General features: G+C 35.1%; 1 protein-coding gene across 4 annotated transcripts in view; it reads right to left on the minus strand.

Annotated features, from left to right (window-relative positions):
* The window catches only part of slc4a10a (solute carrier family 4 member 10a), a 57,566-nt gene extending 46,719 nt beyond the window's left edge, over positions 1-10,847 (minus strand). Inside the window, exons 1-2 of one of the 4 annotated variants that reach the window (XM_051122426.1) lie at positions 10,585-10,847; positions 4,213-4,239 (exon numbers count right to left, since the gene is read on the minus strand). In XM_051122426.1, coding sequence (XP_050978383.1) covers positions 4,213-4,239; positions 10,585-10,632 — 75 coding nt within the window. In that variant the 5' untranslated portion in view covers positions 10,633-10,847. The remainder of the gene's footprint in view (positions 1-4,212; positions 4,240-10,584) is intronic. The other 3 variants (XM_051122423.1, XM_051122422.1, XM_051122425.1) reach the window with 3 other exon arrangements.
* Positions 10,848-14,546: the final 3,699 nt, after the last annotated feature.

The following is a 14,546-nucleotide window of genomic DNA, read 5'->3' on the forward strand; positions in this document are numbered from 1 at the left end:
TAGATAGATAGATAGATAGATAGATAGACCAACATACAGACAGATAGATAGATAGATAGACAGACAGACAGACAGAAGATAGATAGATAGACAGATAGATAGATAGATAGATAGACCAACATACAGACAGACAGATAGATAGATAGATAGATAGATAGATAGATAGATAGATAGATAGACCAACATACAGACAGACAGATGGTAGATAGATGACAGACAGATAGATAGATAGACCAACATACAGACAGAAAGATAGATGATAGATAGATAGATAGATAGATAGATAGATAGATAGATAGATAGATAGATAGACCAACATACAGACAGAAAGATAGATGATAGATAGATAGATAGATAGATAGACCAACATACAGACAGACAGACAGATAGATAGATGGACAGATAGATAGATAGATAGATAGATAGATAGATAGATAGATAGATAGATAAATAGATAGATAGATAGTAGTGTTGTCAAAAATATCGATATTTCGATAAATATCGATACTGAAATATCTGAACGGTACCAATACTAATTTCCTGAAGTATCGATATACCGATACTAGCGGAGCTGTCACTTTCATTTCTCTCCAAAGGCGCGTTGACAAACACCAAACGTGACCGCAGTGTCTGTCTCGTCTCATTCGCTCTGGTTAAATAGCATAAGGGGCCGTTCACATATCGCGCCTACAAAACGCGCGTAAAACGCTAGGCGCACCGACTTTTTCCTCTTTTCCAAAGCGCTCTGTAGCTTGCGTTTCCGTGGCGTCTGCCGTTGCTAAGCAACCATGACCCGCACTCTCAATGAAGACGCAGAAGTTTCAAAGGACAACGGATTTATAACACTAAAAATCGCTTGCTGTAGCTCTGTTTACATTTAATATAAATCAACTTGTGCTTATTTAACTTTATTCAAAAAATAATTACTTAAATTCTGCAATTTGTCTTGATGTCGATCCAGTGAGCAACTGAGCATTGTTTTCGCATGTGATGCACGCACGTTATGGGATTATTTTTGTGCCAATAAGAATGAACGTAACTTTATAAAACTGAACGTAACTTTCCAAGAAACGATCAAAAATATGCCACTGCAAAAGAAGAAAAACACAATGAAAATGAAAAAATGATCTCAGTCGCACAAATTTAACATGCTCTTCAAATATGCTTCATTCTTTGTTAATGATTTTCAAAGAATCGTTTTCGCGAATCATGGATTCTGAATGCGTTGCCACAGCTTTCGCTTACGCTTCGCAAATTTTCGTTTGCTGTTTTGGCACAAACCTCTCGTGGGGGCGGGCTTAACAGCGATCTACTCTGATTGGCTAATGAGCTTTTGATGGACAGTTGCCCTCTGATCTGGAAGCACAGACGGTGACGTCAGTGGCGCGCATATTGGAAAGTTGTTGCGGTGTGCAATACGTCGTGCTTTGTTTATAGAAACTATCAGAACTGTTGCACACTGTACATGAATAAAACTTTTATCGATGTTATTGATTAACGTTACTTTAGAACACGAACTTACTTCAAGCTGCCCTGAGGGACAAGCTGAGGTGGAAGATGATGCTGCTCCGTGTCTCTTCTGGGAGCTCATCTTTAGAAACTAAGAGACGACCGTAGGTGAAATACTAATAACATTAATACTTAATATAAACAAAGCGCAACGTATTGCACACCGCAACAACTTTCCAATATGCACGCCACTGACGTCACCGTCCGTGCTTCCAGGTCAGAGAGCAACTGTCCGTCAAAAGCTCATAAGCCAATCAGAGTAGATCGCTGTAAAGCCCGCCCCCACGAGAGGTTTGTGCCAAAACAGCAAACGAAAATTTGCGAAGCGTAAGCGAAAGCTGTGGCAACGCATTCAGAATCCATGATTCGCGAAAACGATTCTTTGAAAATCATTAACAAAGAATGAAGCATATTTGAAGAGCATGTTAATTTTGTGCGACTGAGTTCATTTTTTCATTTTCATTGTGTTTTTCTTCTTTTGCAGTGGCATATTTTTGATCGTTTCTTGGAAAGTTACGTTCAGTTTTATAAAGTTACGTTCATTCTTATTGGCACAAAAATAATCCCATAGCACGTTTGCATGCGTGGATCGGTGGTTATATGTGAGTCCGGCATTAAAATCTGTTCATCAAATAATTTGAATGTATTAACCAGCATTTATGAACGATGAGCAATGCATTAGTTACAGTATATTTTAATCTTTGATAACGGTAGGTAATAAAAAGACAACGGATCATGTTAGCTCTGGTCCAATGAAAAAATATTAACAGATAGAACTTTGGATTTTAATTAGTTCATGTATTAGTAAATGTTAGTTTAAATTAACTTTTAAGACTAATAACTAAGATTAATAAATGTTTTTGAAGTATTTTTCATTGTTTATTCATGTCAACTAATGTTAACAAATATCTATTACCATTAGCTTAAGTTCTAAGATTAGTTAGATAGTTCAGTTCATTTTAAAAATGTGGTCTAAAAAAAAAAAAAAAAAAAAAAAAAAGTTTATTAAAGTTTGGCACCAGAAAGAAGATAAGACTCGACCTGCAACAAAAACAACACGCTCACAACCTACACTACCAGCTGTATTTGAACAGCAAAGAAAGTATGAAGCAAACTCAAATGACGCTAAGAAGCTGAACAGGGCTGTAGCAGTGTAGTACCTCAAAACATTTTTGTTCATGTAAAATATACCTCATTGTCATGTTCTAGATTTGTTATATTTATCTTTAAATGAAAAAAAAAAGTACCCCCTTAATATTGTGGCAGTTTTTGTGGTATCGAAAATGGAATCGAATATCGATATTTTTCAAGGTATCGTATCGAAGTTAGAAATTCCAGTATCGTGACAACACTAATAGATAGACCAACAGACAGACAGACCGACAGACAGATAGATAGATAGATAGATAGATAGATAGATAGACAGACAGACAGACAGACAGACAGACAGACAGATAGATAGATAGATAGATAGATAGATAGATAGATAGATAGATAGATAGACAGATAGATAGATCCACAGACCATGTATCATTTTGAAAATGCTTATTTTGACTGGAAGCAGAAACAGGCTTTTTTCGTGCATTTCCCTTTAAATGCAAATGAGCTGCTTCTCTCTGCTCCCTTTTCCAGAATAAAGCTGTGCCTTTACAGCTCGTAACTCAGACACTCTGTCAAAAAAATACATCTGTTTGGTTTTGATTATCATGTCTATCGCGCTGAAAACGTGTGTTTTAAAGCCATATCAGTTTAAACTTCTGAAATACGTTTTTCTGAGTGCACACATCCAAAGCACATGCACAGAAAGTGGCTGTCACAGGGCATGTGAGTACTAAACTAAGTTCTCTTTCACACACAAGTTAATGTTCAAAACATTCTCTTTTTTTTTTTTGAATGAATGAATGAAGATGAATGAAGATGGTTGAAGGTCTTACGGATTTGGAACGACATGACGGTAAGTAATTAATGACAGAATTTCCATTTTTGGGTGAATACTATATATCCATGATCAACACGTCTAATCATATTTACATTCATTTTCGACAGCTTACACGTTCATGAGAATCCACACTTCCAGCAAACCTCTCAGGCACATCATTTGACAAACCAGCACTTGGATGCTGACATTCCCACGAGCACTTTGGGCTTTTAAGCAGGGTGTGTTTGGTTATTAAAGTGATGAATCACGCATGCAGTCCTATAAATCTCTGCTTATAGAGACATGTAGCAGGCTGAGGTTCCCTACAGGTCTCAGAGCTCTCTGTCCTCCAGAGCAGCATGCTTCCCCCGGTCACGCCGTCTGCTCACACTGGCTCTTCTCCAGTTCACTATACGACCAACACTACAAGCTGTCCTCTCTCTCTCTCTTTAGACTCACGGCCGCTCTAGACTAAACAAAGATTGGTGCTTAAAACATCTCAATATCTCTCCTCGTGACCAAAAGCTTGTGGATGGAGATTTGAATTAACAGTTAGTGACAAGCTTCACTGCGTGCCTACAAACATCCAGTCAAGCGCCATCAGTCTCACACGGAGACATTAAAAATTGAATGACAATCAGTCACAATGAATCGCATCATTTGGATTCATGAAAACCAGACAGTCACTCACTCTTGCAAACAAAACAGTAATTAAATCCAAAGTCCACTGCATTGTGTGCATGCTGTGAAACGCATAATAGAGGAAATGAAAAACTGGGACTCACCCCGTTATCACTAGCAGGACTCTGAACCTGCAGAGGAGCAGAAAGGCAATAAAATCACTCGCACCATCACTGAATATTTACACGACACACATCATTACAGTCAGAAAGACCTCAGACTTGTACAACCTTCATGCAGTGTTTTTTTTTAAAGAATATGCATATGAAACATTTGAAAAAACCTTTAATCCTAATGTTGTGTTAATCATTTTGCCCCATAGAGAAGTTTATTTTTTCCTGAAAATGTTAGTTAATATAATTACATTGGATTTAAACCTACAGACTTTAATAATTTTTTGTACTTTACTGGAATTTTCCCCCACCTTGTTATACTTGTGATACCTTTCTGAGTTTATGCACCTCAGTTTTGGCGCCTGATAATGTATTTATGTCGTGACAGACAAAGCTTGCACAGCTTAAAATGAGTATGTGAAAGAGACTCGTGCAGAAATCAAAACAAATGAGCACAAGAGCACTCACAGAAAGTTATATATGCAAGTGGTAGAAAAAATATATATTTATAATATGATTTAGATACGCAACATTGCCCATGACCAATATCATTCCCCAAATCTCAACATGACTGCAATGTGACACTGATTTTATACAATAGTAGTTCAATAATTTTGCTCAATTTTGTTGCAGAAAATAGTTCCAATCAAAGCCACAGCAGAACTTCTGCATGTCTCAGAGCAACACAGCGGTGTTTTGTTAATGAATCCACGTTTTTGAATGATTCCGAAACCCCTTCATAAAGACCAAACGACTCACTCATTAAAACAGTCTTTTGCCGCCACATACTGGTGGTTTGCTTTCATACTTAAAAGTACCATCACACAGTCAACGCCAATAGCTTTGTGGTTAGCGCGGTGACATATAGCGTCATTGTGCTGTGGGTGACCCCAGTTTGAATCCTGGCTCTTGGACCTTTTCTGATCCTACCCCCTTCTTTCTCTCCCACTTTGCTTCCTGTCCATCTACACCAAGGGTCTCCAAACTTGTTCCTGGAGGGCCAGTGTCCTGCAGAGTTTACCTCCAACTTTCCTCAACACACCTGCCTGGAAGTTTCAAGTATACCTAGTAAGACCTTGATTAGCTGGTTCAGGTGTGTTTGATTAGGGCTGGAGCTAAACTCTTCAGGGACACCGGCCCTCCAGGAACCGAAAATTAATCTTTAAAAAAGTACCATTGCATTTTTCACAATATCTCTTATTTGTATGTATAAAAAGTATTTAAAACAATAATTGTATAAAATTATTGATGCATTTGAAATTTTGCAGTGTCAAATTTTTCTGATATTGGCATGCTGTTATTACCTACAGCACACGGCCTGCGCCCTCGTGCCTACGGCTGAATCACAGCCGTGCCGATATACAGCCATATCTCACGTCTACTCGTGTGATATTGCTATATAGATAACCACATCCATATTTTAGCTCTCAAAAGAGAGCAAATGTAGTGTATATTCGTAGAAGGATAAATTTGTCAAGTTTTACTAAAATATAAATGGCCTCAATGTTAACCAGCATGCACTAAAAGCCACAAAACTCTCATTTGGATTTAATGAGGTCTTGAAAGATTAAACACTGAACACATGATTCTGAAGATCAGATGAAGAAGGAACAGTACAAATTTAGGAATAAAAAATATGTACTCATTTCTGTGTTAAGGCAGATAGACAAAGATTATTCACTCTTCTTTGACCTGCTTTGCACACACACATCAGCATTCAGGGCACCAGCTGCAGCTAAGCGGGCAGTGACTTATGATGGTCAGAAAAGGCCCTCTGGGACTCAGATCACTGGCATCGGTTCAGCTCACACTGAGAGCTACACTGAAATGTACCAGCCCAGTGGATTCAACCGGCGCACCAGAAACAATTCAACCGACCGCTGGATCTCTGCCAGTGACGATGTGTTCAATCTGTCCCTCAGCTCAACCAAAAGATCACAAGAATCACATTCTTATTTTTAAAATTGTATATTTAAGCAGCATTTTGCAACCATTTCAACTTGTTGTTCAGTTTTCCAACCTTTATGCCAAATAAAATCTCAGGGGGGAAAAAAGAAAAAATGTACGTTTAACTAGGGCTCTATGAAATCTGTTTTATTTTTTTCCAAATTCCCATTTTTCTGATTCCAAATTCTGTTTTCCATTAATTTTCTAGATTACATTTTAATGCTTCATTAAATTTAAAATTAAAATTAAAAAGCATTAATTAATTTAAAGCATCTCTAATTAATTGAGTTAATAAAATTATTAATTTAATTATAAAATTTAATTTTATTTTATTTAGTTCCTTTTTTCAGAAATACTGTGTTTTTACATGTTTCTGGTAAATAAATTCTGGTAAATATTCCTCAAAAAATAATGTTTTAAGTTTTAATTTTTAATTTTTCTGCATTCTGATTTTTTTTCTGTTGTCATTTTTCTAAACTAATGTTTCTAGACTCTTTACACAATTTATCAGCAATGTATGAAAAGTTTAACAAGAACTAATTTTTTAAGGCCCTATGAATTTTTTTTTCTCAAATTCAGTTCTATTTTGTACCAAATTCTGTGTTTTCCATTAATTTTCTGGATTATATTTTAATGATTCATTAAATTTTAATAATCAAAAGCAACTCTAATTAATTGCGTTAATAACTTTTTTCAGAAATACTAAACAGAACATTAAACAAAAAACATTGAAATCATGAAACTTATATAATTTAACATCAAATTACTACAAGTTTAACTAAAACTACATTTAAAGCCCTGTGAAATATTTTTTTTCCCTCAAATTCAGTTTTATTTTTACCAAATTCAGATTCAAAAGCATCTCTAATTAATTGAATTAATTAAAAATATATAGTATTTTTCAGAAATACTGTGTTTTTACATTTTTCTGGTAAATAAATACTGGTAAACATTTTTTCTGGTAAATATTCTTTAAACAAAATAACGTTAAACAATAATTTTATTATAAGTAGTAGTATTATCCTTAAATTTAGTAATATTTTTGTCTCTGTTTCTTTAAGTTAAACCAAACTTTTATTTTGATGAGTTGCTGTGAAGACATTTAAGTTTCTATTTGTATATGATATGAAGATAGTATTTCTCAAAACAAACAGTAAAATTCTCATGAAGTTCTAGAGGTTATGTTTGTGCATTCATGTACTCGTATATTGAGGCGGCAGAGGCTGAAAACTTCATAAAAATTGTTATCCATATTATGAACAACCTGGTCATGATTTTGGCCTGTAATGTGAATGGAAACTTTCAATACATTCCTCAACGCTACTACTCTCTTGGTGTATTTCCGAGGTCAGCATCTGCTTTTTGTCTTGCACTACGCTGTACTGAAAGCCTGTTTTTTATGCATTTAATACATGGATAAAGTTCAGATGGTCAAAGTGGCTAATAAAGCCTCACTGCTGCAGTTCCACAAACTGTACTTAAGGAATCTGTAAGAGCACACAGTTCTTAGCAACATCTGGAAACCCTTGAAACGTGCACGTTTATGGGATTAGACAGGAATGCAACCACAAACACAGTGTGTATAGCTGTGAATATGTTCTGAGGAGCCGAGTGAGTGTGTGTGTGTCTTTGCTCAAGACTGAACGGATGGCAGAATCAATAGGATGTGGGCCAAGTCTTCTCAACTCCAGCACCGAATTGTCAGTGATGAAGGAGCAGAGACCCTGGCTCTAAGCCCATGGTAAGATGGCTGATGCTTTTTTGGGTTGATCCAATCAATTTTTTTTCTTTTTACATGGATGAAGAGCAATTACAGTAAGAGGCTAGAGTGCGCTGCTTATTTTGGGGTCACTTAATCAACAGATTATGAAAGCCATGAAATATGCTGCGATTAATCCAGGTGTTTGGGCTGTAAACCACATGACCCTTAAAGTTCTGATGATTAATATTCAAACAATTCTGGACCCTCGTAGCAGGCTGGAAATTAAATGTCTATTGAGTGGTGCTAAAAGTTTGATGTTCTATTGCATCTAATCGGCAATGTTAACAAATGTATTATTATTATTATGGAAAAAATCAACCATGCCATTTTAGCTCGCTTCTACAAGTAGGGTCCTATGATTTCCACGATGCGGAAAACGCGGACGGAATCACAGAATCTAGTCATAAAAATAGAATGTAATGTATACGCAGAATGTCACGGAATTTGCCCAATTTACGATGGATACATGAAAAGCAGGTCAGCACATTTAAATCAAAACATGATATAGACTAGTGTCTGTGAATTTTAAGCCACATAAATACTATTTAAATAGGAACCGGCATGTTCTGCGTGTCTCTGTGTGAATGAATGGCGCAGACGCACGGTTTAGTTTACTACACACATACTGAAGCATGTGATGCTGGCAGTGTTTTCAACCTCTGCCGCCTTAATACATGAACACATGAACATAATCTCTAGAACTGCTCTTTTGAGAAAAACTATCATCATATCATATACAAACAGAAAAGGTCTTCACAGTAAACAGTCAAAATAAAAGTTTGGTTTAACTTAAAGAAACTATGACAGAAATATATTACTTAATGTAATGAATAATGATAGTACCTCAAATACAATTAAAATTATTATTACAACATTATTTTTAAGGAATATTTACCAGAAAAATACACAACAGCTGTAAACACACAACATAAAATAAATAAATTCTTTATAAAATCAATTAATTACATATGCTTTTTATTATTAAAATGTAATGACACCATTAAAATGGAATCCAGTGTATTCATGGATAACACAGAATTTGCTAAACTGAATTTGAGAAAAAAAAAAAAAACAAAGCATATTTTTCATGGGGACGTAAAATGTCATTTTTGTTAAACCTTTAATAAAACGCTGTTAAATTGTGTACATTTTTATGATTTCAGGTAATCAGACATGCTTGTTGATTAATATTTTGTCATTTAACCATCAAAGCAATGTCTAGAACAATTAAAACAGAAAAAAAAACTGAAAAAACAGAATTTGAAAAAAATAAAAATTATTTCATAGGGCCCTATACAAGTCTTTAAGCTCTTTTATCATGATTTGTGTTTTCACAGACTCGTATCTGAGCACTTTGCATTGCAAATTCAATACCATACCGGGTGAGCTACCGAGCAAGTTTACAAAATTACAGTCATACATATGGACCTGGATATGAGATGCAAACATCAAAATGTATTAGTATACAAATAAATTAAAAGTGTTTTGACCTACACAAATAGTTATAAAAATTAATTAAAAAAATATTTGTTAATCGATAACCTGCCCTGTAATCGTGTGAAAATGACTAAACGTTTTAAAGGAATAGTTCGCCCAAAAATGAAAATTCTCTCATTAATTACTCACCCTCATGTTGTTCCAAACACGTAAAACCTTCGTTCATCTCCGGAACACAAATTAAGACATTTTTAAAGAAATCCGAGAGCTTTCTGACCCTGGATAGACAGCAATCCAACTGAAACATTCAAACAGTCCAGAAAGCTAGTAAGGAAGTCATTAAAATAGACTATTTGATATCAGTAACTGTAATTTTTTGAAGCTATGAGAATACTTTTTGTGAGTAAAGAACACAAAAACAATGACTTTATTCAACAATTTCTTCTGTCAGTCTCCGCCAAGCGTTCACGAGCGTACCGAGACGCGTGTTGAATAAAGTCATTATTTTTGTTTTCTTGATTTTTGAAAAGCTCTCAGATTTCATCGGAAAAATGTCTTAATTTGTGTTCTGAAGATGAACAAAGGTCTTACGGGTTTGAAATAACATGAGGCTGAGTAAAAAATGACAGAATTTGATGAACTACCCCTTTACTTGTTTGGAGTTTTTTTTTAAAAATGTAGGTAAAGGCTCATTTTTCCAGTAACGCTATGTTGGAACTATCCTTTTAAACTTTTATATATGACCTCCCTAACCCTACTCATGGCAATAAATGTAAGCATAGTAAATTAGGTGAACAGGTGAAATCAAATGTCAAGTGAAGGCCTCATCACATTGAGGGGAAATTTGATGAAGGCAACTCATGAGAATGCTGAACGCACATTTATGCATCTCAAACCCATACTGTATGTCGTTATACACTACTAAACGTGTATAATTAAATGCATAATCCACGCAAGCCGGTGTGAACCTGGTCACACTACAAACGGCGTTTCCATGTAACGTGAAGCCATTTTCGCAGTAAATGAGCCTGTATTAAAGGTGCCATGAATAATTAAAACACACTGTCTTCCAATGGTAGTGGGTTAATGATAGCCATAATAGGCTCCAACCCAATGCGGCTCGAACCACCGAACCCCATTTTCCGCAACACACAACAGCATCATGCCATTGTTCATCCACTGACGGATCCCACATGAAAGATGAAACAGGTTCTTACCGCAGGAAGCAGCGGCTCCATCTGCGCTCCTTGGTCTTTCACATCCATCCCTGATATTTTGGCTTATACCGTCTCTGTTTGTCTGTGGAAAATCTTCTCTAAGATACTGTTAGGAACGTACAGACAATGTCATGTATGTTGATGCGGGTTCGGCAGCGATGTAGTAACCGTTGGTTTTTTCGCTCTTTCTTCACTCGTGCGCGCGTCCGTGCGTGCGCTCCTTCAGCGTGTCATTCGCGCTCGCGTGACGCAGCTGCGACCGGCAGCACGTGAGTTAACAGAAACCACCGGGACGTGTAAGATAAATGGATGAAACCCTCTAGAGACACAAGGATACTTGAGGCTTCGGTTGACGAAATGTGATTTTTTTTTTTTTTTTTTTTTTTTTTTTTAACCCGGCCTGTCAGTAGCACAGATAACACATGACAGTGTGTATGTGTAGCTATGCTATCATCATTCACAGCCTTTTTTTTTTTTTTTTTTTATTATTTAATTTAATTAATTAATTTGATTTTATATACCTTTTTATTTAACCATACTGTGACAGACAAGACCGGGGGACAGAGAAAACAGAAGAGAAAAAAAAATAAAAATAATAATAATAATAAAAAATCAACATTAAAGCATAACATTAAAAAAAAAGAAAGAAGGAAACAAAAAAAAAAAAAAAAAAAAAAAATGGGGAGAAGTCAACAGAGGAGGGGGAGAGAGAGAGAGAAAAAAGAGGAGGATAGAAAGAGAGAGAAAGAACAAAAACAGATAATCTGCTTCCATACCTGCTGACAAAAAGAGAAAACAACAGAAGACACAACAGCAGAGAAACTGCAGCAACAACCAACATCTGTATGAATCACAGTAAATACTAAATGTTAAATGTTATTGCGCTATGAGAATTGATAACAACAAAAATTCTTTGGGTTTAACGTCTAAATAAACTGGATTTAGTCAAAAAATGTTTTAAACAGCCCTTCAGTGAAACAGATTTCTTAAATATATTCACTTTTTATTGTTTGGAAATAGTAGCTAGGCTCTGTAGAATTCAATGAGACACTGGGGCTGGTTGTCACATGGGATGTTTCACTAACTATACTTTTTTAAGTAAACCGTGTGTATTTTCTCTTGCAGTGTTGTTTTTTTTGTTTGTTTTTTTTTTTCAAAAAATACGTATTTTAAATAAAAAATATATATCAAAAAATATATATTTAATATATATATATATATATATATTAAAAATATATATATTATATAAAATATATATTTAAATAATTGTATGCATTAAGTACCCTAAACAAAGATTTCAGTATCAGAATACATGACTACTATTGGACATGCTGTCACAACATCAACTGTATCTATTTTTCCTGGCCAGTAACAGTGGAAATGTTCAGTGGCACACTAGGGTACGTGCCAAAATGGATTTATATTTACAAGATAGATCTATACCAGAATAGCCATCATGAACAAAATGATTTAGAAATAAACGAGTTTTTAACACTGCCTGGTTATAGACGATTAAATGTAAAAAGTGAACATGCACAGCTTTCAGTGATATTTCTACGTTATTTAACCCTAAAACTAGAGGAATGTTCATCCCTTCATATGTAAGACAAATGATGTACTTTTTCTACAAACCCGCTTTCACATAAGCTTCTACTATCAAAGGCATACTGTACAGTGCACATGATGCTTTACTGCTGTATTTCAACAGCTGAGTAGCCAACAAACAGTTCCTTTGCCGCCACCTTGTGTCCATTTTATAAATTATATATTATATGTGACCCTGGACCACAAAACTAGTAATAAGGGTCAATTTTTTGAAATTGAGATTTATACATCATCTAAAAATTGAATAATAAGCTTTGTTATGATAGGACAATATTTGGCCGAGATACAGCTATTTAAAAAACTGAAATCTGATGGTGCAAAAAAATCTAAATATTGAGAAAATTGCCTTTTAAGTTGTCCAAATGAAGTTCTGAGCAATGCATATTACGATTTGATATATGCGACCCTGGATCACAAAACCAGTCATAAGGGTCGTTTTTTCAAAACTGAGATTTATACATCATATGAAAGCTGAATAAATAAGCTTTTCATTGATGTATGGTTTGTTAGGATACTGTGAAAATATTGAGAAAATCACCTTTAAAGTTCTTCAAATAATGTTCTTAACAATGTATATTACCAATCAAAAATTAAGTTTTCATACATTTACAGTAGGAATTTTACAAAATATCTTAATGGAACATGATCTTTACTTAATATCCTAATGATTTTTGCCATAAAAGAAAAATCAATAATTTTGACCCATACAATGTATTTTTGGCTATTGCTACAAATAAACCCTAGCGACTTAAGACTGGTTTTGTGGTCCAGGGTCACATATTTACGGTAGGAAATTTACAAAATATCTTCATGGAACATGATCTTTACAGAACAAAGCAGACAAAAGCAAAAACCAGTGGCATTTTCTACACCAAGCGTGCAATGTAAAATAAACTTGAGGGTGAGAAAATAATTTTGAGCTAACTATTTGTATTCTTTTTTATTATGTATGTATTTATCTATGTAGGAAATGCGTCAAAAATACTAATATATGCTTTGACCGGCAGGGTTGCTTTGTGAAGGTGGTCTCTGGTTATTTCTGGTTCAACAGCTGCTGAAGGAGCTTCATTCTTCTCTTGATCCTTTCACTGTAATGTACACTAAGAGACTTTGTAGTGGTATTTAGTTATAGATTCTGCTTCCGTGTTTAATCCTATTGCTTATGGGAGAATTAAACTATTATTTCCTCCTTCCAGGTCAAGGACACACAACCGGTGTTCCAAAACCTGGTGAACTGCCTATATAGACATCTTTCGACAGTACGACTTTGTATTCGCAGCTAGGTGTCAGTGTTGTAAAGTATTTCAATACACTCACACCAACCCACAATCTTGTAGGCTAATTCAAATACTACCAGGTTAATAAATAAGCAACAGTAATTAAAGTTACAATGATTTGTAGGAGATTTATTTATATACTCAGCATCTGACAGTGTTATAGGCTTTACAACAAACATTCTGACACCAGCAGAATGTCATAATTTCACATTAACATATTCTATCCATTTTATATGCCATTTTTCTCTTAAGAACGGGCGCGGTCATTTGTAAATGTTGGTGATCAGGCTTCTGGTTTCATCAGTGGCAGCTATTTTTAGCTGTAAAAAACAGCTAGTTTTTCTGCTTGATATTGCAATTTGGTGTTTCTTACCATGTTATTTTAATGTATTATCTTAATTATGAACACACCAGTTTGTAGTGCAAACAGTATTACGTTTACTGCACACAGATCTTTCCCGGATCTTTCGACTTTAGAATTTTTGTGTCATGTTTTGGGCTGTACTAATCGGTCGGACCGGGAAAAACATATCGAGTACATAGACTGCCAAAAGTTATAACAAATCAAGGAGACAAAAAACTGTCTGAGGAACAAATGCATTTGTTGTTGGCCAAACTGAAACAGGATTTCCAGGGCAAGAATTTTGGCAACATTAATGTAGGTTATTATCATTTTCAGGCAGGTAGGTGAAATATTAAGCTAATATCTTAATTAATACTGCTCGTATGTACCTTTACCACCTATTAACTTTAAATTGTCAAAATGTTGTGTCCTTTCCTGCTTACTAAGTCCTTCTCTATATGATTCAGCAGCCTCCACGTGTTTTTTCCATGGTTTAGACAGCATCAATTAGTAGAACAATGTATTCAGTAGCACATGTACCGTGCAATCCATGCTGTTGTTTACATCCGAGTAGTACCAATATGGCCACGTATCTGGGTAGCTGACCAAATTGTGCCGTAAGTGCAAACCCTCTATTTTTAGCTGTTTTTTGTTTCTTACCATGTTTTTTAACCATGTTTTTTATCTGAATTATGAACACACTGGTTTGTAGCGCAAACAGTCTACTATTTAATACA

This window comes from Labeo rohita, chromosome 11, assembly GCF_022985175.1.
Source record: "Labeo rohita strain BAU-BD-2019 chromosome 11, IGBB_LRoh.1.0, whole genome shotgun sequence".
In the NCBI taxonomy this organism is placed as follows: Eukaryota; Metazoa; Chordata; class Actinopteri; order Cypriniformes; family Cyprinidae; genus Labeo; species Labeo rohita.